The sequence below is a fragment of the Folsomia candida genome, unplaced genomic scaffold (assembly GCF_002217175.1).
Source record: "Folsomia candida strain VU population unplaced genomic scaffold, ASM221717v1 Fcan01_Sc001, whole genome shotgun sequence".
NCBI lineage: Eukaryota > Metazoa > Arthropoda > Collembola > Entomobryomorpha > Isotomidae > Folsomia > Folsomia candida.
Genome location: NW_019091193.1, coordinates 25,948,822 through 25,971,919, shown reverse-complemented (window position 1 = coordinate 25,971,919; position 23,098 = coordinate 25,948,822). Strand labels below are relative to the sequence as shown.

The 23,098-nt window shown below is 38.1% G+C and overlaps 1 protein-coding gene across 11 annotated transcripts in view; it reads right to left on the bottom strand.

Annotated features, from left to right (window-relative positions):
- Nucleotides 1–6,089: 6,089 nt before the first annotated feature.
- Nucleotides 6,090–23,098, bottom strand: part of LOC110842038 (sodium bicarbonate cotransporter 3) — a 32,867-nt gene continuing 15,858 nt past the window's right edge. For 5 of the 11 annotated variants that reach the window (XM_035858339.1, XM_035858342.1, XM_035858308.1 and 2 more), the window contains 33 exons: nt 21,326–21,421; nt 20,078–20,140; nt 19,868–19,943; nt 19,636–19,734; nt 19,320–19,485; nt 19,174–19,231; nt 19,048–19,089; nt 17,578–17,691; nt 16,720–16,859; nt 16,576–16,618; nt 16,418–16,516; nt 16,315–16,358; nt 16,095–16,232; nt 15,980–15,995; nt 13,108–13,160; nt 12,881–13,023; nt 12,729–12,791; nt 12,385–12,585; nt 12,140–12,305; nt 11,897–12,058; nt 11,685–11,822; nt 11,316–11,591; nt 11,139–11,215; nt 10,873–11,063; nt 10,754–10,806; nt 10,617–10,685; nt 10,528–10,543; nt 10,351–10,442; nt 10,133–10,279; nt 10,007–10,052; nt 9,779–9,917; nt 9,526–9,664; nt 6,090–8,062 (listed from right to left, as the gene is read on the bottom strand). In XM_035858339.1, coding sequence (XP_035714232.1) covers nt 8,003–8,062; nt 9,526–9,664; nt 9,779–9,917; nt 10,007–10,052; nt 10,133–10,279; nt 10,351–10,442; nt 10,528–10,543; nt 10,617–10,685; nt 10,754–10,806; nt 10,873–11,063; nt 11,139–11,215; nt 11,316–11,591; nt 11,685–11,822; nt 11,897–12,058; nt 12,140–12,305; nt 12,385–12,585; nt 12,729–12,791; nt 12,881–13,023; nt 13,108–13,160; nt 15,980–15,995; nt 16,095–16,232; nt 16,315–16,358; nt 16,418–16,516; nt 16,576–16,618; nt 16,720–16,859; nt 17,578–17,691; nt 19,048–19,089; nt 19,174–19,231; nt 19,320–19,485; nt 19,636–19,734; nt 19,868–19,943; nt 20,078–20,140; nt 21,326–21,421 — 3,425 coding nt within the window. In that variant the 3' untranslated portion in view covers nt 6,090–8,002. Of the gene's footprint in view, nt 8,063–8,609; nt 8,904–9,525; nt 9,665–9,778; nt 9,918–10,006; nt 10,053–10,132; nt 10,280–10,350; nt 10,443–10,527; nt 10,544–10,616; nt 10,686–10,753; nt 10,807–10,872; nt 11,064–11,138; nt 11,216–11,315; nt 11,592–11,684; nt 11,823–11,896; nt 12,059–12,139; nt 12,306–12,384; nt 12,586–12,728; nt 12,792–12,880; nt 13,024–13,107; nt 13,161–15,979; nt 15,996–16,094; nt 16,233–16,314; nt 16,359–16,417; nt 16,517–16,575; nt 16,619–16,719; nt 16,860–17,577; nt 17,692–18,586; nt 18,686–19,047; nt 19,090–19,173; nt 19,232–19,319; nt 19,486–19,635; nt 19,735–19,867; nt 19,944–20,077; nt 20,141–21,325; nt 21,422–23,098 lie in introns of those variants that run through there. The other 6 variants (XM_035858327.1, XM_035858313.1, XM_035858320.1 and 3 more) reach the window with 6 other exon arrangements.

The window sequence follows — 23,098 nt, the reverse complement described above, 5'->3', positions numbered from 1 at the left end:
TCTTCGAATTACTCTCAACAGGGTTTTCTCAATCTTACCCATCATCTCGTATCCTCCTCTTATCGCATGATGTCCTTATCCGAAACTTCCCCTAAACTTGTCCCGGCTGCCTTTCAGACTTGACTAAAAGCGTGTCATTGGTAAAATATAGTGACCAGACGACGGCAAGGATTCTACGTTTCTGTGATTTTATTAGAGCGAGTAAAGTCACATGTGGGCAATGGAGCTTTTATGGATGGATGCATTATTAATTAGATTCAGTGATGCTGCATCTGAACATTTTTTTAAATTATTGGCCATTGGCTTATAAGGAGTTTTCAGTTCTGATGTGACTCGATATGCCGTTTAATAAATCATAATAAATCATTCTACGTAATCATTTTTTAATATTTTTTTTATTAAATGAATTCGACCTGAAAATCTGTCCAAAGTTAAAGAAAATTATTGGAATGGACATTACTTGACATTTCTTTTTTCGTGCAGATCGAGATAAGTCTCAACGAAAAAGTGATGATTTAGAAGTAAAAAAACTAAAACTTTTGACTCATCTCGGGAAGTTGGATCAAATCCGAGAGCAATAAATCAAAATAATTCGTCTTTCACAGAATGAATGAGATTCAAGAACTCGATATAGGATTTTCCATGGCTGTACATTAAAAGCCTATTTACTGGGACTAAACTGTATGTACGTAGATATTCCCTCGAGCCGCTGGATGGATTGCACATACGTCCACAACCTTAACTACTTCTAGCAGTGACTCGTATTCCATTAGTTCACACAAGTTTAGAATTCCTCCGGTTGTCAAAACATGTTGATTACACATCGAGGTGTCCCTGTCCGCACCGTCATGAATGCCATGAATGATGCTTAACATTGCCAGTTAAAAAAGTCTTGCGTATTTTCTCAGGTTAAATTGATAATTTATTGCATTTCTACACTCCTTCCCATCTGCATTTTAGCGGTTGTCAATTATACGAAAGATTTATACGGACGGTTGGTCATGACCATACTCGTGCTACGTATCTGGTGTCATTATCACACCACCTAATCCAACTTTGGTTAACCCAACCCGTGACCATGCAAGATCAAAGGAGATCAGATATTGCCCATGCTCTCATAAATATTAAGCATGTGCGAACAAATTAATGTGGCAGCCAAGCCAGGAGGCGGAAGACGATGCTTGGGCATTGAATTGGGATTACTCCGATAAAATTACACACGGGAGCAAACATTAGTTATTCCTCATTTATATTTTAAGAGCACTGATTTTTAGGTCTCATAAGTTGGGTTTGGACGGAAAGCTGCGCAGGTATGGGGTAAAAACTTCTCGGCATCTGCTTTGCATCATTCCCTTGGTGCAAATTTCCACGACGCGACCTTTGACTCGCGAAAAAATAATGCTGGGCTTGGGTTTTAAAAGTTTGGGGAATTGCGAATCCGTAAAGCAGAATTTATACGGCAGTTATTAGAGTCTGAAATTATATTTGTAGATGATGCACAGGGAGGTGCCATGCAATCTCCTGAGACCACCAACTCTAATAACCTCTCCAAAAACTGCACAGGCGTTTACAGCCGTTATTAGAGAGACGACTATATTACTCCATGCATACTATTACTCGCTGACTAGTGACTGACTATACTGACTGATTCCTGGCATTTGCAGCGTTTTCTTTACTACAAAACAAACAAAACAATCAGCTTGGCAAATTTGTTAGTTTTACAAGTTTATTTGCTTAAGGTTGATGATTGAGCTATGAACATGGTTAGGTCAAACAACGCGTGCCTCTGTGATTATGCGCTCCGGAGCTCAAGATCTCTGGGCAGAGATGCTCTCTCATGATATAATTGCATTTAAGTAATTAAGAAAAGTCAATGGTGCTCGTAATACTGCGAACTAATTTTAGATTTAGTGATAGACGATCGATCTATGAGCACATTTAATATATTTTTATGTTTTCCAAGAAATTGTGAAATGATGAGAGTATTTAAAGAGATATCTGCGTCCGAGACGACTTGGTGAGGTACATTCATAATATATGTAAATAGTGGTGGATGGCAAGTACAGGTCCAACTAGTCCACGTATTAGTCGGGTTATTCACATCAACGAGAACAGTTTACTTCCGAATTCATGGCACAAATGTTCCTTCTCCGTGATTCTCTTCACGAGAACTTTTCTCGTACATGTACATGTCGGCGTTGAGACGGATGCAGTTTTATGTACCACCGATGTTCGTTCGTGGTGTTTACTTGAAACAATCTTTGCCAGATTTTAAACTTGAAATGAGAAATTGCCCGTAGAGCCCAAAGTCAAGAACACATCGGGGCTCGAATTGCTGAATTGTAAATTATGACTTGCGGCAAATCATCTGCAGCAAAAGGATGCGAAGATTAATTTACAGGCAGAAATTATAATTGTATTACCAATAAATTATTGAGGAGTCACGACATGGTGATATAATTCGCATCATCATGACTTTTACTCTGCTATTGCGTTCTCCTTTGCTAGCTCGTTCGTCTGGCTGGACTGGAACAACTGGATTCGTAATTGTAAATCCAGACTGAGAGATTGTAAATTATGTGCACATTTGCCCTTTCTGAGAACTCATCCACTTTGCAACTCTCTGATCTGAAATATTTAGCAGAGTTGTTGGCCGACTGGCTACGTAAAAATCAGATCAACATGACAGCAAGTCGTTTATAGTGCATTTTATTAAATTTTTGTTAAATGGCTGACCAACATGGTGAGGTATCATCGGATCACGACTGAAATACAACTTTTCAGGTCAGTATATTCTCAGTCAGTGTGCAGTTAATTCCCAGTCACTCGGTCTGTCTGATTATATCAGATCTTGTTCAGTTGACAATGATTGTCCTGTTGTTCTTTCGTCAATGTTAAAAATGCAGTGCGGTCTTAATTAAATCCAAAAGTCGAATTTGCACAGACGACCGAGCCAGAACAGAGATCAAACCTTTTTATTTCATGCATGTGACAAAAATGATGAACGACATGGTACAAGTTTTGCAGTGATTTTTTTTGAGACGTCAAAGTGGACAGAACATCAATAAAACAAACGGACCACAGCGTCTTACACATTGTTGTGCTTGTCCATTATCTGATTGGTTGGTGATTATTAAGAAGTCTTGAGCTTTGCTCCAATCTGCCTGGTTCTTGGGTCATGATGTGAATATTAACTGTCTAATTAGTGGAGGAACAGTGTCCAAATCCTACTTGGTTGCCCTCCTGTAATGTCTATAGTCTTTATGCAAATTGATTTTGCAAATTCAATGTAATTATCAATAATTCAAGCGAGTAAGCAAACAATAAAAAACCACAAAGACAGCGACGTTTACTTAATTGCTTGAACAAAACCATTTATTTTCACATGTTGATGGGCCAGAGCGTGTTATTTCATCAATTCAACGCGCTCTCAAATTATTATCAAAACTAATAATTTCTCCAACATCAATAGGTATTCGTCTCCTGCATTAATTTTGCCACTGCCACGTCTTCCTCCAATAATCCCGTCCACTCGCGTGTGGTTAGCCCTGAATGGCAATTGGCAATAATAATAAATCAATCTCAGACACAGATTTGTGATTTGTCTTCTTCTTCGTTGTGTATACAGCGCACAGATTTTTTTTTTGATTTTACAATGCAACACGAACAAACTAGTAACAATATCAAAATCTACGTACAAGGTCTCTACGCACTTGAGAATACCTCCGGAATTCAATTCAATTGAATTATACTTATTCACAATCGCTTCTATTCCGTACCTTTTACTGCTTATGTAATGAAGGGCAATTAGCATATATTTATATTTTATGAGCCTGACTTTACTGTTTGACTCAGTTTACTCGCAATTAAAATATTACACAAAAAATACTTATCTGAAAGTCATAAAATCAGAAACTTTATGAGAGGTCAAGGAGAGTACGATTTATCAGGTTTCTTGTTCTGATTCTAAACTTAAGACAGAATAAATTACTTACTATGAAGGTGAATCAATTTTGGGCCTGAACTCCAAGATAAATTGAACTAATCTAAACTTTCCAGGTCGTTTTACAAACGATTGATCTCTCTTTCGAATATTGATCACGTCACATTCAGCAGCAATTATTTAGTTATGCATGTTAGATAATGTTACTTTCGAGCATATTCTAACTACACGACATCAAATTTCACAAGTAGAAATATTTAATACATCTGAGCAAATTTCATAGCTAAAGTTCATCTGTATAAATGTGTCACCGGGGGTGGTGGTCATTTACGGAATGCGAGAGGTCGGCTGGAACATTCGCAACAGTGCACGATTTCATGGTCGACTAGCCTCCAGGCGGCCCTGAGTTCGACAGGAAGTAGATTGTTGTGCTCCTCAAAGGTGGCCGAATCGGAGAGGGCGAAGCGTTTGAGAACTTTAAGCTTGTAGGTCTGGGGAAGGCAGTGGTAGACGCCGTTGGCACATCTCAATGAGTTACACACTGCCGTCCTCACGTGTCGTGGATAATGATCACCTCCCAAATCTGTCCACGTGAAGCTGGTTTCACAGGCCCAGTAATTTGCCGCGTTGGATGGGTGGCTCTTCTTTAAGCGATGACGATCTTGGTTTTCTTTCTCCTGCTTTGCCTTCAATTCTTCCCCAGTCGTAGCAACGTCCGAACGTTTCAAGGTTGGACCAATAAGATTTCGAGCTAATAAAGATATGCAGTAGGCGGTTAAGGGTGAAAAGGAAGTATAAAAACCCATATCGTGCGATGGGAGAGGAGAAAAACTTGAAGGTAATATTGGCAAGATTGTCTTACCGTTTGGCGGAGGCTCGTGAAATTGCTCCGTTCCGCAATTTGAGTGAGTGACCCCCCTTCGTTTTTCCCTCGAGCCAGGTTTGCGATACTCTTGAGAAGGTTTCTTGTAAAGTGATGGGGAAAGATTGCTGTTCCCATTTACTTTAAGCTCCCACGCGGCCTCGGAGTCCGAAAACCTGGAGTCCGCACTGAGGTCGAGCGGTTCAGGTGCCATGAGTGAGTTCGAAACTACTTCTTCCTCAGAAGGGTTTGGGGCATAAATGTATCCTTCGTGGAAAATGGGCTCCTCTGCATCGTAATAGTTAGCGCCGGACGAAGGGGAGCCTGCTGCCAAATTCAGATGCAGTGGAATCCACAATGAAGCCTGAAATATTAGTCAAGTCTCATCGTCACCGCCTTTCTTATCATAATTATTATTATCTTGTGAATAGTGCTTGTTACAATTTTGGTCATAACTTCACAAGTGGCCAACTTACCATCCAACACAGAAAAATGAAACTTTTACATTTTACCGACATGGTTCTAATGATCGGCAATTTTGATGCTGAATGATTCAGGGACATTTCTGTCCATACTTGGTCTTACTGACCCCTTAATCTTGTTTCGAAATGGTCAGAGTAGCGAACCTCTCAGCGACTTGGTTCCTTTGGTTCTAGTCGCCCTGTTAGCACCACGTTTAGGTTTTTATACACGCTGAGACAATGGAATCCTCATTCGCATCTACGTAGGAAGCCTGTAATTCCAGTGAAACTGAAACCATCAAACCGTGCTGGCATGTACATAATGTCTCAAATCTCTGCAATGTGGGGAAACAATGGAATGGGAATAGAGCTCGACCTTTCATAATATTTTCACTTACATTTCACAGTAAATTCACATTTTTTTTATTCAACACTTTCACTCATGGAACAAAAAGATTTTCTTGAGGTAGAGCAGCTCAGCCCCCACTTTTAGTGCCAATCTCATGTCTCATCACTGATGACAGACAGAAGGTGGAGGACGGAGGAGAATGCCCATTAGCAGATGAGCACATGACGAGTGACACATTGTCCAATATATTTTTATCCTGATGACTTTATGCTCAGAATTAAATGAGTAACATAAAATATTACACGAGTTTGGCACATTGTCGTAAAATAATAAAGAAAATTCGTTTCCTGGAAAATGACCACGACGACTTTGCCCATTAGCCATCCAACCGACCGAGGTCATTTGAGACAATGGCAAAAAAGATGTATGATGACGTCAAATGGAGACAAATGTCGGATGAAAATTTCGAATCAGTAGTTTTAGACATACTTTTATTTCAATTCAACAAAAAGGCACAACCCGCTGTCTACGAAACAATTTTAAACCAACACTACCACCATCGACTATACATACGTGGACCAGATTTATTATGCAAGAAACAGGTTTGCGATGCTGCATATGTAGGGACGAGACGACCGTTGAATTTCTTTCGGGTTGTTGACGAGATGTCCATTTTGATTCTGGTCAGTTTCAGACATTATTATTACACATTTACTTTCTGAGATCACATGTCTGTAGTCCGGTTCTGAAAAATCAACTAGAGATACTTTCGCTCAAATTGTCATAATAATTACAGTCTAAATCAGTTTACATTCGGCATCTTTGTGCTACTTTACACAATTATAGATTTCTATTAATACACATATTTACCTCTTCTGATCTCCAGCATCTCCAGATTTTTGTCACTTTACCCCCAAAATATTTACATAAATATACACACATAAATTTGTATGTATGTGAACTCATCAGTCCCCAATGAAACGGGGTCATCAAGCTAACATAACCACCAACTACGCTTAAGCATTATGAAACTAAATGTTGTGATTGGGTTTTATCCAGAGGAATTACTCGCTAGTAAATAGTACTGGAGAGGATAATAAGTATTAGCTGTTATTTGTAATCGTCATGCGTGAATTTACTGAAAGTGAGTACAATTTTGTTAACTATTTTCGATTAGTCATATAATATGTATATTTCGGCTTTCAATAAATATTTCTCTCTATTTAGCTCATTAATTTTATTATTGATTGGCTTTGAGGTTGAGTAGAGCTGTGAGTGCATATCATTCAATGCTACATACACAACGAGGAGTCATGAATTGGTGTCAATTTTCTACTTCAAACTGAAGTGATGTCCAATTTTACGACATCATTACCTAATTTATCTCAATTAGCAATGAATTGGGAGTCAAGAAGACTTTATAGTTCAGTACTTTAATTCAATGCATGCTCTATTTGTAAGACGGGACACAGTTTTATATCACGATACGATAAACAAGTGTGACTTTTATTTCAGCAAATGTGTCGAAGGCGACACATTATTCACATCTTTCCGACCTCGTTTAATTGGCCTCTAATTATTTTTATTGCAATTTCATGGGTGCTGGAACGGTGAAAATAGACCTCTACCTACTAACTGATTATCTTTCCAGCATCAATGGCACTACGCGCTGGAGAACAGAATTCCTCAAAATACGTCACACGCATAAATATGTCGGATTTGGTAGTGTCTTTTTCCAAGTTGCTTTGGCAGTTGTTACACGTTCCTACGTCATACAATTAGGAATCGTAGATCTGCATATACCAGTGCATCGACAGTATTCGCTTCACACGACTCATGCCTAACTAAATGTGCACTTTTCCACTCATTAAGCTAAAAAAGCACCACAGTACTCATTGTCAGTTCATTTGATGCAAATGCACTCCTCTACTTTTCTTTGCATACTTATCTGTACTTGCTACTTAAATGGTTGCTTGTTTGCATGGCTCAAGTAGGATATTTATGCAGCTTGACCATGAAATCCTCAGTAAACGTACTTTTATACATGAATGGCCGACACACAGAATGATGAAACTAACTTAGTTTTACAGAGAAGATTTTTCGTAATTTTGTATCAGACAGACAATGAAGAGTATCGGAATAAAAATTGTTCTGCCAGCAGTAGTCGTAATATTGTTTGAACGAGTCGTTCGATTATTATATTACTTTAGCATACTTACATTTACACGAAATTGGGGATATAATGCTTACAAGTTTAAATAAGAAATAACACGTGATGATCCTGTAATGACAAAAATGTGATACAGTAAAAGAACAAGAAACAAATGAGAATTTTGACGTCATTGCATCAGATGTGTTGTGATCAATGCTGGAGAGAAAGTTGGCGTTCACACAACCGTTTCCGATTTGATGTTTGTCTTGGAGTTGGACGCTGAGCTATTGATGATCTGCGTAGCATCAGAAATTACATATCACGAATAAGTTTCTCGTCCATAGGATAAATCAGTAATAGCGAAAACACCAGAAATTACTTAAACCCGATTTTCATGTTACAAATTCTACTCTATAAATTTTGTTAGTAAATCAGACTAATAAGTAAACAAGGACATTGTCTTAAGGCCCTCCACATCAGAGGTATGTACCGAATTAATGTAGTAATGAGCAGGTGTAAAAAAAGTATATAGCTGAGCATCTAAATCTATACATTGATTCATTCGCCCTAAAGACAACAATCATGAAGAAACTTGGTAAAAGCTACAACAATGGGTTTCCGTTCCGGTTTTTGTTCCAGGCTTATCAAGGTTTTCAGCAACGGAGCATCTTCACCATTCCAAATGCATGCATGCGATGCGAATCTCTTGATAGAGGAGGAGCACGTTATTTCTATTTAGATATATGCAACTGTGTATGCAAATGCGGTTAAAATGTGTTATGCAAGCACATACATACTTGGTAGTAAGTAAGTAAGTATTGAGTAATAAGTTGTGCATGACGTATTGTAAATAGCTGTATAGAATTTAATTTGGCAATTTTGCGTCATATATAACAGGAAACATAATTTGGTACGGCTTGTTTGGTTTAGTCCTTATATTGTAATAATAATAATCATAATCATGATAACCACGCTAATAGACGAGCAATTCTACGTCATCCATCCAAACGTCGCTGCTCTCACACATAATCCAAACAAAATCTACGGAAATTAATAATCAGCAACATACGGAAACTTACTTAACAAGTGCACTAGCAACTAATCCTGCGAGGCTAGGCTGCGCTGTGCGGCTCATTCTACAATTACAAGAGGGCACAAAATTTTGTTTCATTGAACAGTGAAGAGACAACGACGACGAACGCAACGGAATAATAATCCATGGTTTTGTGTGCCAAGAAAAAAACTTTTGTTTATGGTAATTTGATTCTTGGAGTCGGAATGATTATTGGCCAAATTATATTTTTCTCTGTGCATGCTGGTTAATTTGAGAATGGGGATAGCAACTACAACTACTCGTATTAACTGTTGGAAAACCGGAAAATAATAATAATAAAAATCGGGACACTCTATATTGACAAGTGTTGTATCGGTAAATATATGTATGTTATAATAGGTAAGTCAATTTTGTCAGTCAGATTCATATAAGTAAGGTACATCTACATTTGTCCATCAGCTATAATAACAATGGCATAAAATGAACAGAAGCAAATAAATTAAACTATTATCATTATTATATTATGTAAAGAACGAATGGTTGTATAAACAAATAAAATAATACAACAAAATTAAGGAATCCGAGAACCAAAGATTGAGTTAACAGTTATAAACTATAAACATTAATTAGGTTAAAATTCGTAACACAACATTTCGATGTTGTTACTATTTAAAGTTTAACAGTCTTTAAATGACGGGGTCTACCTTGATGGTAACGCCTTGATGTTCTGCTCCTCCGCCTCCTGCTTCTTCCTCCTCCTCGTTCATCGTGGACAATCTCCGACTTTCTTCCTCCGTCAACGCATCCTTTTTATTCCCTCGTTTACGAGCACCTTTGTCCTTGCTAAACATCCAAGAACATAATTTACACACATATCGCACATAAAATTAATAAACCATATTTTAAATAGCCATAAACATGTAAAAAAATTATTAGGCCTAAAGATGCAGTAATTACCACTTTTCTTTGTTTTTTCCATCTTTCACAGGAGCTTCCTTAGCGTTCACATTGTTTACAGTCTTCCAAATCCCAGTTCTATTTACTTCTTCCGTAATGTTGACAGAGCTGACCGGAATTTTCATTACATTTCCATTTGCTAAATAAAAATATACGTAAATTATCATGAACTCCACTTTATGGTCTCATTAATAGATCAATGAATATTCTCAAGCTGTATGTTCTTACCTAACGGAATTGTAAAGTTCCCAGAGGAGTTGCCCCCGATATTTTTCTGTGAATAAGGAATTCGTAGCATTTAAAGAAAAATAAATTGTCTCAAAAATTTGAATTGGAAATTTGCACACTACTTACGGACATGGCTGTCCCATCTTCTTCCCAATCATCATCTTCTGCATGATCACGCCTGCTGGTTTCAGGCATCACGTCATCTAAAATCTTAAGCTCACGTTGGGAAAACACAAAGTCCAATAGCTTACGAACTACTATCATTACAACCAACTGAAAAAAGAATAAGATCGAATTTCAAGAACGGAATATGAATACTATAAAAGGATCATTGTTTTGCATACCATGAGAGGAAATAGGATCGAAGTCGATCTGAATGACTTGATGAGCCACAGCATAATCAAACATGCCAGTTGTATCATAGTAAACATGTGAACTGGTAAGGAAAAGAAAGTCAATTATACTAAAAATAATCATAGCTAAAAGTAGCTGAGTTTCCTTTTCATATTGTTCATGCTTACCTCGCATTAACGGGACCTGCAATACAAAGTATATATACATCAAAAATGAAGTAAGATAAAACTCGATATGGTTACAGTTTGTGACGTACCTGTCGTAAAAACATGTAGTCGGGTTGATATTTCGTTGGCATAAACATAATCAAGATTCGGTCAAAGAACTGTTGAAAAAACATGTAAAAAATATTAGCACTTAAAAATTACTCAATTTACATATGAACTGAATTACCTGCATCCCTTTCAGTGATGCAAAGCCCATGTAAAGGAAGACGCCATACAGTACTATAACATATTATGCATTCGTTAGTGGCTTATTGATTGAGAACAATTGATTAATTGATTGATTACCTGGCATTGGAATATGCTTCAAGAGGGGAGTAAGTAGTACGGAGAGCCCAATCATGAGAAAAATTGCCAAGTGGGTAACACGCTGTTCTCGAACACCCAAAAATTGAGGTTTCTCTCCAGGAGCGGCTGACTCGGACTCCATTTTTAGCGAGTTTACATGATTCATAGATAACACTGTGGCTGCCACAAACCTGAAAAAATTAAATTGTTGAAAATGATCATGCATAAGATTCCCCGATTAATATATTTAACAAGTGGTCACAAACCAAGGAATGCCCATGATGGAGCAAACGGCAATCAGAATTGACAGGACAAACAGATCCAAGTGATAACCGCATCCTTTCTGTAAATTTTTAAATTGGTTTAAACATTTGTATATGGAAATTGTAGAAGAACAGTGCCGAATTGTTACAAAATGATAATGCACACATTTTGAAACTTACATTGAGCTTGTGCTCCTTGCGGTTTATAATTACAGCTGTAATCTGTTGATCCATGAATATTAATATTGTAGCCAATAAAGCTGGTAATGGTGCAACAATAATCGTCCAGAATGGATTTCCACCAAAAGGATTAATAACCCATCCTCGAGTAGGAATAGTGGGTTCGAATCGTTCAGGTACTTGTAGTTTTGGAGTCCTTAATCCCATCCACATGTCAACAATGCTCATGCTTAAAATGGCAATGATAACTGCAAAATCACTTATCACCATTCGAACCTATAGTGATGAGTTAAAAATATTAGTGTGTATAGCACCAAATCTATACGCGCATATATGTACATATGTAAAACAATAACATTTACAACATACTTTAGTTGGGAAAAACGCTTGGGTCTTAAAATCCTTCAAGTGGATCGAGATTAAGAAGGTTCCAACAAATAGTAAGACCGATAGAAAGAAGACGTCCGGGTAATACCGACACCCTTCTCCAACAAGGATGCCTTGATACTGTACAAAATAATAGTGACTTTATTATATACGAACAATATATAAATATTTCATCAGTGTAACATTTCGCAAACCTTGCTAACGCATGAATCAAAAGGAATTTTCTCCCAGGTGGAATTATCAATATCATAAGTAATACTTTCGTTTTTAACACATTGGCAAAAGTATCCAGCCGTGGTGTCTGCATTATCATTCACAGGAAAGTTTTTCCCAATTTCTTTGACATTTTTCACCGCCTAAAAATTTCACGTCGTATTCAGAAACAAGTGCATGTATGCATATATTTAGTACCAGATCAGTGGCACAGTCCGACATACCTCAACCATAAAGATTAGAGCAATTAATGTTGCGAAATTCTCCTCCGTGAACCTAGTAATGTAGCAAACAAACGCACTGGCATCAAGTGCGACCAAGATGACCAAAATCACTGCCACCCACACGCCGATCCATAACCGAAACTCTAGATAATTGAGTTCGTGGCTCCTAAATAAGACGGGAATTATTATTATTGATTGGAAATGTGCATATATAAATATGTGTGAGGTTTCTTGTTTTTCCATACTCGCAAAACTGCATCAGAATGGATTCAAACACCAGGACAGGACCCGTGGAGCCAAGAATAGTAAGTGGTTGGCCGGAAAATAGTCCATATCCAATACCACATACAAATCCGGAGACAAGAGATTCAATCGCGGCCATGTTATTGTTTGTTGCTTTTCCGAGCAAGCCACCAAAAGTAATAATGGGTGTCAAGCAAGCAAAACTGAAAATTAAGGAATAAATGATTTAGAGTAGGATTATAAAAAATGTCATACTTTTAACAAATTATTATTCGAACAATTTTAATTCTAGTAAGAAAGTATGATGTTTGAAGTTTGAACGATGCAAGAAATTGGTAAAACTTACTATAAGAACAACCAACTAGCCAAGCATTGACTTGAGAGTGCATCTTTGAAATCTGACCAGTACCTACAATAAAATCAAGTTTTTTGTAAATTTATTTGAAATGTGGGTAGTTTAAAGAAATAACACGAAAAAGCACTACAGCTCATACGTACCAAGGAACTTTTCGTTTAATGTCGTTCATCAGACCTCCAAACAAGCGTCCCGTACGTGTCAGACCAGACTCAAACCTTAGTTTCTGTTCTTGTTCTTCCTCATTACACTCTTCTTTAGGTGCATCAGGTCGCTTTCTAGGATCCTAAGTTCCAATAAATATGATATCACTGATCCAGGTGCTCGGAGAAAAGACGGCTTAATAATGACGAATATATAAAAATGCTACCTGTGAAGGTACAGCTGCTGGAGGTTCAATTCGAATGCTTGGATCCCACTCTCCTGCAATATCAATTGTGCAATATTAAAACATGTTCAAATCTACTCGACCTATACCATTTTTTCAGCAGGTTCCCGAAGACGGCGATGGTGCATTATATGTATCTAGTGGGGGTTTACCGGACAACGAATTAGAATATTTACGAGGAACGTACTTCCCCATATGACAGTTGTGGTGGATAGCTTGGAGGACAGCATTCCTCCCCTCACGCTGATGGCAAGTTTCCCAGTCTCTGAAAAATTGGGCTCCTGGATGGTCAGAAATAGAACCCTTATCTCCTCACACTCAAACATGAGCGTCGGACGCTCTGATCGCGTCCTGGTTGTTTGGTTACTTGAGTAGCATCGTATCTCTCCTCCATAACCCATCTAGACTCCACCAAAGATAGATCTCGTCTCATTTTAAATAGCTTTCTTCGTTAGTATTGTTCAACACATTTTCGAACTCCCTCATCATCATGAGTAAAGTAGAAGAGGAACCAAGTCAAAAGCCGATAGCACATAAAGAGATCGACTTGACATTTTCGACCTCGGAAGATGATGAGACTGACTTTGAGGAGGTTGGAAGTGATCACGAAGAAGAGGAGGATCGTGGAAAAGTAAGTGGGTTATAGTTGTCGACTTATTTAAATTGACCAATATTATTAGTAATTATAAATGTAAATGTTGTGCATTATTTCAGGATGAATTAGCAATGCCTTCATCAAAACGAAGAAAATTAGTATTATCCGTTCCGGAAGAGCTAAGTCTGGAGGGTACAGAATTTTTTGCCCTGACATCGGAAGGCGAAACCGTGGCTTTAAGTAGAGGTATAGCGGCTTTAAATATTTATTTAATGTGAGGAAGTATGTCATAAATGAATATTTGCAGCTTCACCAATTGATGTATTATTGACACCAACGCCACAAGTTTCGACCCAACCTAAGACAATTCTAGGAGCAGTTTGTATGGGAATTTTCGCCACGTTGCAAGCAAAGCATCCCGTCGAGTTTGAAAACGTTACGTGGGACTCCATGCAATCGACCCCTGAGTTTGCGGATTTGATGACGGAATGGGAACGTTGGAGAACAAGTCATTCAGGGTGGACCGCAGCAAATCCAAACAATATCAACATTACACACAAAAATCAATTAGTAGGCGTCAGGTGGGAAAACGGGCGACTGTTCTTCAAAAAAAAGGAGAAAAGGGGTTCAGCTGGAAAATGTCCAGATTTAAGTGTTCAACAGTTAATTGCTGGTTATATTCAGCAGTAAGTATAAACAATTATAATTGATTAAATATATTACTTTGTATAAATAAATGAGCCAACCTATTTATGTATAGGGGAATGCTAATGATATGGTAGACCTATGTAATAAACACTCGCCCTTAAGAAGACAAACTCTCATCGTCAGGGATGTCATGAATATGGACGAAGTCGTGCTAATTGTTCTCTGGCCTGCTGTTGGTCCTATCCGGACCAATGACAATATAAATAAGTATATCAAGTCTAGAGGGGAATGGAAATCAGCTACTAGGAGACAAGCCCCTGGGGAAGGAATCATGAAGCGCAGACTTCATGATTATCTTCAAATTAGAAAGGATGCTCATTTCATCATTGAGGATGAATGGCTGGACCCCCCAGAACAGTCGGAAAAGAGATACCATACTGTTTCCGTAAGTACACAACAGCTAAAGCCATTTGTTATTGTTTTCGTAAATTTTATAAATTTTATTATAAATTTTATAAATTTTGTTTAGTTGACTTTATCGGTACTCGTCGCCCTGCACAATTCCCACCCAAATGCTCACACACTCATCCACATCAAACTCCTCAACCAGTGGATCCATACCTCATCAGCCAACCTCAGTATGTTCAAGCGTCATTTGGAGGAGAACAATAACACGTTTTCATCTGGGCCTTCAGCCACGACTAATGAGGCGATGTCACGATTCAGACCTTCCAACTTTGACTACACCTGTCCATACGTCTACTTCGCCCATCTACCCCCTACCGACAGCAATGTTAGTATTTGTTACGGGTTACGTTTGACCATTTCCAATTCAAAAACCAAAGCCAGTGGTCATCACTCCACATCCAAAAAGACGGCACTTACGTTGGACGGAACCAAATTACCCGACGAGAATACTCACGAGTTTTACCAAGCGTTCACAGGAACTAGTCGTGACTTGGAGAAGAAGGCGAGAGACGTGGAGATGATTGGTCACATAATTGTGCAGATAGAGAAAATGTTGGAAATGGATTTTAGAGGTATGAACTAATGAACAATGTACTAATTAGTCTCATAATTAGTGATCTAATGTAAAATATTTCATAATTAATTAACAGGGTCACCCATCAAACCTGCTGTAGTCAAGTACGAGCATTATGATGATGCATGGGATGATGAGATCGCAACGTATGCCTTCCAATGGAACACTCAGCACTTACTAGGAATTGAGCGGACCCCATTGGGGCTCGAAACTGTCACAGTTGAAATCGATAAGAAGAAAGTCAAGAAACAATACAACAAGTTGTTCTTATTGTGGAGCCCCGATATCTAACCAATTTGAATCCATTCTACCGAACTCATCAATTTTTTTAGCTCATAAACTTTCATACATAATTATTTATGTATCTACCATTTTTGATAAAAGTATAGCTTGTTGTTGTATTGCAATTTTTGTTACGAGTTGCACATTTGTTGTCTCGGAGGATTTGTAATATGTTTGATTGTAGAAATAATAAAATGAATTAACTTTATATTTACACATCCAAATCTAAGTTGTTGTTTTTGTCTAAATCAGGGCTTCTGGAATTATAATTTTTTGTTACAACTCACCTGGTGGCAAAACGGTCTAGAATAATATCAAATTAAATTTTTATGAGGCTTCGCCTACAATAGAAAAGCGAGTCTAAAAGTTAATAGCTTGCAGTTTCTTTTAATTAAATCTTACCACTGCATCCAAAAATTCGTCAACACCTGCCAAAAGATGACCCCTATTTCTGGCTTTGTATGCTACATCGTGAAAAACTTCGTCAGACATTAAAGTTGCCATTGCTCTCCCTACTTCATGGTATCGGCTAATCCCTCCCTGAGAGCAAAGGGAAAAGTACGAAAATTATTATTTGCACATGAAATGCTTTTTAGAGTACTATTTCAGAGTTTGATTTTACCATAGGCCCAAGTAAAACAAACAGGAAACGGGTTGGAACGGGGACTGAAAAAATGTCGATTATATTTAAAATCCAAAAAGACGGACTCAGCAGTTACACCCACCTTCAGTCAAATCTCCCAACAATACGGATTGGGAAAGGCGTATGAAGGCTGACAATGGCTTGTCCAAGAAATCAACTTCACCAACCAAGATGTTCGAAGCTGTAAGAGTAAGAACAATTTTAATACTTGCAGTAAAACGCGACATGTCTTAGACGTACCTTCAGCTCCTTGGGGAATTTTACGCATGAAATGAGCGTGTCCCTACGCAAATACAATTATGTACATATTTAATTTACCCCCATAAGTACAAACATAATGCTGACAGTAGTTATGTAATTATCAAAGGTCGAGCCGAGCATTACCTTAGACAGATGGGCATCTCCATTCTGCAAGTTTGAACCACTCTCGTTATTGTGTCCTAACGATCCTCCACTTGGGCTGCGATCCATTACAACACCGCTCGCACTTGTAGCGCTTTCAACGTGTGGAACATTAGTTGCACCTAAATTGTCATCATATTTTAGAAACAGTATTAGTAAAGGGTTTCATGGAACAAGCATCATTGCATTTAAATTAAAACACTAAATAAATAAATGCAGCAAATTTAACAACCAACAAACACAAAAACGTTAGATTAAATTCGAGGTTTCATCATATATTTCATGATGCGAAGACTAAACATGTAAATTAACTGAAATATAAAAGTCCGAATAAAATTACTTTCTCTTTTACACTATTTGCCAACTAACTTTATATTAAAAAGAAGCTCTCATCGGGTCACTCATATTTCATTTCACACATTGACATACTGTGCAATATAACCATTAGACAATTATTGTTATATTGGTGTAAATTCAGTCGTCGGTGTTGCTACATGGCAGAGATCCATGACCGACGACATGCTAATACCATTATTAAACACGTTCATTCTACGGTGGATGTGGGTGATACAAAGCTATCAATATTAATAAAAGCGCGTCTGGGAGCTAATGCAAGGTTCACACACATAAATCGTAGTTATTCGAAATTCTCATCCGTTCGCATCAAGGACGAGTTCAAAGGTTGACTAACAATAAGTAGGAACATCGTTATTGTTATACGTAGTATTTGTACATGTAAATATGCACGTAGTTAGGTAAATCTCACGCCAATCGGACCCAACGGTTTGTTTAATTAGTTATTTTTTTGTCAAACCCACTCAATTTTTTGCCGTCAGTTACCAGTGCCAGGGATAGACAGAAATCGTCCGAGAGGTTTATTTGGAAGCGACGAAGACAATAAGTCGGCTCCTGATGCACTATTGCTCCTTTCTCCTTTCAATCCTGTCAGCTCAACTAACAATACCATTCACCACAATTAATTATCTGTATAATCGTACTTGATCTCGAGGTTGATCACTGCATGGTTTCGGTACTTTCACTTACTCCGCTACTTTAATTTGTTTGTATTAGAGTTATCGGACAACATTACATGATTGTTTTAACGCAGATATAAAAAGCCTCGTCCAGGCCCGGCACGTGAGCACACTTCCTGATCCGGCCCGACTTTAATTTATTTATTGGAATGCAGAACGCACACTGATAAGCGCATACATAGAACTTTCTTCGTTGATGGGTTACGTAGATTTATCTCAGATATGGACAACTTGACCCAGATGTTTTCCAGCAATTAGAGCGAGCAAGTTATTCATTCATTGACGATTTACTTGAAAACGCAATAAACGCATTTTTGAAGCAAGTAATTACAATAAATCAAAATTTCCTCTGTAAACTCGTCTCTCGTATTTTCCATCTGCTTTAAGGTCCTCAAAGGAACGCCAATTAAGACTTATCTATGTAGGACTAAACCCAGCTAATACTTAAAATACAAGCTGTTTTCATATGCAATTTGAAAATACTCATCCTAAATACTTCAAAATTCATAATGCTATCGATATTGAAAAGCACGCAAACATTGAACATATATAGATACATAGGTACGTATGCATAACGGCATGACTCGTATGTTCAAGTAGCTATATGACTAAATTGCGAAAGTGTAAAACAGATGTACAATCTCATCGTTTCTACTTGTTTTTACAGGAACTGATCCTCACTACATATTTTAACTAAATGGCTATACCATAATACCATTTAGACTACAATTTGAAAAGTGGGTAAGCATGTGCGTAAACGTAAAATTACAACAACTATGCGAATTTAGATATGTAACGGATGAAGATATGAATACCTGGGACACTAAGAAATGGTCCTATTGTACTCGCATGAGGACTCGTGGTTGGACTCCCGTTCTTTGACTTATTATGCTTGTTATCCTTATCCTGAAAATCTGCCAACATTTGCAACAAGTGAACAACTGAATTGCACAAGCTAACAGCAACACTTCTAGTCTATGTAAACCTCTATATTTATGATCAACAACAACTATCTTCCTTTCACCAGTCTTCGAATTTCATCTCTTCGAGTGTCCGCTGTGAACTAATTGCACCAGGCAAATTCATACGTCAACTCCAGCATTTCATATACTTATCACATATAGCTGCGTTAATTTCGACATACACGGGGCGCAATACTTTTCGATTAAATAATCAATAATCGCAGTAAATTTTGCTCCAGACATTGACTCATGTTCATCCAGAAGGCATCCATGTAAACATTGTGTGTATTTATTATCAATCGAAATTAACTTACTTTTGCTGGAGGAATGACTTTTACCAATCTCAGCCAAGGAGCCTATATTCAAGCAACGAAATATGTTCAGTTCTTATGAACACACATAGATTTAATACGAAAATGGTATAGGTATCGTATACTCACGAATGATTGGAAGTCGGGACATGTTACTGGATGAACTGTTCGCACCGCTGTTTTTCCCCTTTTAAGATAAAAAACGACGAGGTTTGTAATTGTGTTATGCAGTTGCACAGTTGAATGAGGTACAGAATTTCAAAAAATATAAATACCTTTTCGTGCAAGTGGCGATGTCGACGGAGAAGGGCTTCTCGTACTTTCTCCCTCCCGGACGCCTCCAAATGCCCTGAGCTAATCATGTTATCCAAAATCAAGTCGGCTATCTGATCTAGCGACAGGGCCTCCATGTCCAGCATGACAATGTTGTTGAGCAGTAAACTATAATGCGTATGTAAACAGGCAACAAATGGTTTATAGGTTTTCTAAGAGCATAATGCACAAAGCTAACCCTGTGACATTGTTTGTATATATCAAAATAATTTTATGCTTTAGGTTGGGTCTACAAAATAAGCTAATCAAAGCATTTACCTTCGGAGCTCGAAGAGGGAATGAAGAGAAAGTGTCGCCACGTGTGGCTTGGACCACCGATTTCCCCCCTCTTCCACATCTTCCTCAAACTTTATCCATCTGAAATCATTGAAGAGCATAAGTGAACCAATCATTTCAATAGAGAATCATAATTATCAATTTGACAACAAGTCCAACTTAAGACGCTACGTGATTCTTGACAATTGGGACACAAAGATAGTATCATAAATACCTGGCAGTTTCTTTCCACTCCATTTCCCCTCCATCCTGAACGAGTTCTTCCATCTCAGAAAAGAGAGGATGAGATTCTACGCGTACAAAATTTAAAGTTAGCGTCTAATACGGCCACATAATTGAGAGTGCTAAGTAACTACTTCTTAGCAAGGTATTCATTATTACACATCAAAAGATGAATAATTAAAATTAGTGGTAAGAACATTACCGTGTGTGCCGTCATCTTCCTCCTCCCCCAAAATGAACTGAACCCGCTGGGCTGGAGGTGTGACTGAAATCATGGGATACACACTTTTTTAAAGTTTCAATTGGACACACTTTGGTAACAATTTATTAGCTCATGGGTATTAATTTTACTAAAAGGAAAACGTTGTAATGTTTAATATGATATCATTCTCCACGCCCAGCCAAGGGTGTGCAGGGTATATTAAAGCCTATGCAGATGGACACATATGTACATACATACGTACGTACGTACATACGTAGATCCGTTCCATGGAAGAACGAACCGAACCTATAATTGCATAAGGGCGACGGCAGGCAATGCGAAGGACACAAGAAAATATGATTGCGCAATAAACTAAAGGCAATTGAATTCCCAATATTTTTAATAGCTTTCTAGATAATTGCTCCCCAACGTCGTAGGATTAAGTATCTAGCGTTATTCTGTAATCGTGTCCAGTTCATGTTCATTTTTTACGAGACGACTTTCTCCACAAACGTAGTGGCTCCTCTGAGAAATAGTCAGTAGTTTCGGTTATCGTTGTGCAAGTTGGTAATCCGATTACATTACACCAAGACCTCATTACCTTGGAATTATTAAACAAGCCTAGTGAGGCAAAGAGTGAAATTAAATTAAATCCAACAGGCGAATTGAAATTATTATAATTTAAAGTGAACATTACTTTTGCGAGTTTTTACGCGTAAAACATTATACATAAATGATGCATAAAATTAGGAGCTTTTATTAATCGACGGTAAAATAGTTGTTTCTTAAATGTTCAGACGAAAACTTAGACGACTAATTAATTAGTTAATTCTTTTTAAGACAGAAATTATTTTTAAAAAATTCACCGTTTGCATTCGGATATGTAACGAAGCATTTCACATTCGTCGTATAGTTTTGCTGCAATATCAAGGACAGTTGGATTGAAACCACTGTATGACAAAGAGCAATGTCGTTAAATTCAATCAACGACCATAAAAGTACAGTGTAAGCATTCAAAGTGAGAGGTTGTAAATGGAACATGCGTGCAGGGTAGTAAAACTAGAAACTATTTGCAACTCTACAGCTACAAGAAGCTAGAACTTGAAGATAAGTGAGTCAAAGCCATTGGTCAGTAAGCAACAAAGGATCAGCAAGAGCGAGACCAGGATCGGGCGGAAGGATAAGTCAAAGAAATGTCGAGAGAATGGAGAAGAAAGCGAGAAAAAGTGGTGGTGAGACAGTTCTTACTGTATGCTTGTCCATCTTCCTGCGAAATAGATAAGAGACGACCTCGGGGTCTCGGAGGTGCTTCCGCTAGCAAGATATGGGGAGGCGTTGTGAGAGCTTGTAAGTACAATCACAAAGAGACACTGTGAGCAACGGTCACATCAAATGTCACATCTCTAAGTATCTAAACTAAGGTAGAGGTACGCACCACCACCACACTACCACCCAATCCAGAATTGATTTTTTTTTCATTTTATTCTGTCAGTCATGTCACAGGTACAGTTGTAGCGATAGAAAGAGACAACAATAATAAGAAGAGTATACGCATTACACTACGACAAAGTGGACACATTATGTACTACATACTGGAGAAGAAAGTGAGATTTCTAGCGCACGCCACATATGCATTTATATACACACACGGGGACACAAAGCTGATTAATCCGTCATTCCTGACCGCATTATCGATAGATTCAATGTTTGAACCCGGAAAGGAACAAGTTTCTTTAGTTCGCTTATCTGAATCAGCAGGCCCAAATAACTATATAGGTTATGCATTTATTATTGGACGAGGACGATGATTTATGCACAGTTGAAATAATTTAGATGAGATCGTTATATTAGTATTTTAATACAAGTACATATGTTGTTAGAAGTCTACTGGAAAAGGGCAATTTTCCTCTGATTATTCTCGTCTTGAGTGGGAAAGATCCAGCGTCGTCAAATTTTTCAGCCCACATTGATCTATATCCGAGACAGCCTTAATAAGAGATCATTTGTCCTGATTACGGGGCACCCACGCGCAGCCCTCTTTGCCCACGGAATTATTGGCTATAATAATGCTTGGGCAGGAAACTCATTAAAATCTTTCCGAGCTACTTCTGTAGTTGGACATCGTTAGCTGTGATGGGAAGATAATACCACATGCTATACGTTCAGGAAGCAAACTCAACCCACGACATATTCTCAATGAGAATTTCTCATTAGTTCCCATTGGTAAACAGGTAGCATACAACTTTCCCTCGAGAAATTGATTCTCTGACATCAATGATGTCACATCATAAAATTCTATCTCACAAGAAACTGAGGTTGATGATTGAGATATCTTATACACAAGTTACTAGTCTAAATTTACTGGAAATAGTTGACAAATGTCAGCATACTTGAGTGGTTGGTGGATGATGCACGTATCTATTTTCGGGGGCCTTTCATCGAAATACCCAAACCCCAGAGTTTCTTCTCGTCTGTTCTGTCTTCCTTCCTTCCTTTCCTTCTTTCTCTCTTGCTTTCCATCGTCCTTGCCAAGACTTGGAGGGTCATATCGATCTACTCGGTTCACATCAGACCACCAACGCAGCCAACCATCTACCAACCATTCTCTATTCTTAAGACTAGTCGCAGAAGTTTTTTATACGTGAACTGGATACGTGTACAACGTCATCGGATGATGCCTTGGGTTTCTCGCTAAACAAACCTTAATAACCAAAGAAAATGCCTCCTCGCTCCACTTTTTAGACCATCAATCCAATTTTCTTTCTTTCACTACGTATTTGATCACATTATATTCGACAGTCTCAAGTACCGATTTAGCACTCCGCTGATTCTAACAACGTCAATTTAAGTGGTTCGTCACATTATCCTCGTTGAGTGCTATCCAGGCAGGTCAAGCTCATCCTCAAAATGCGGATCGACCTGAATTAGATACGAGGAAATTCTAGAGGCCCGAAATTCCCGGCACACCAAGCAGTGTCTCCTCCAGAAATATGATAATTTAGAATCCTTGCTCCTCGTAAT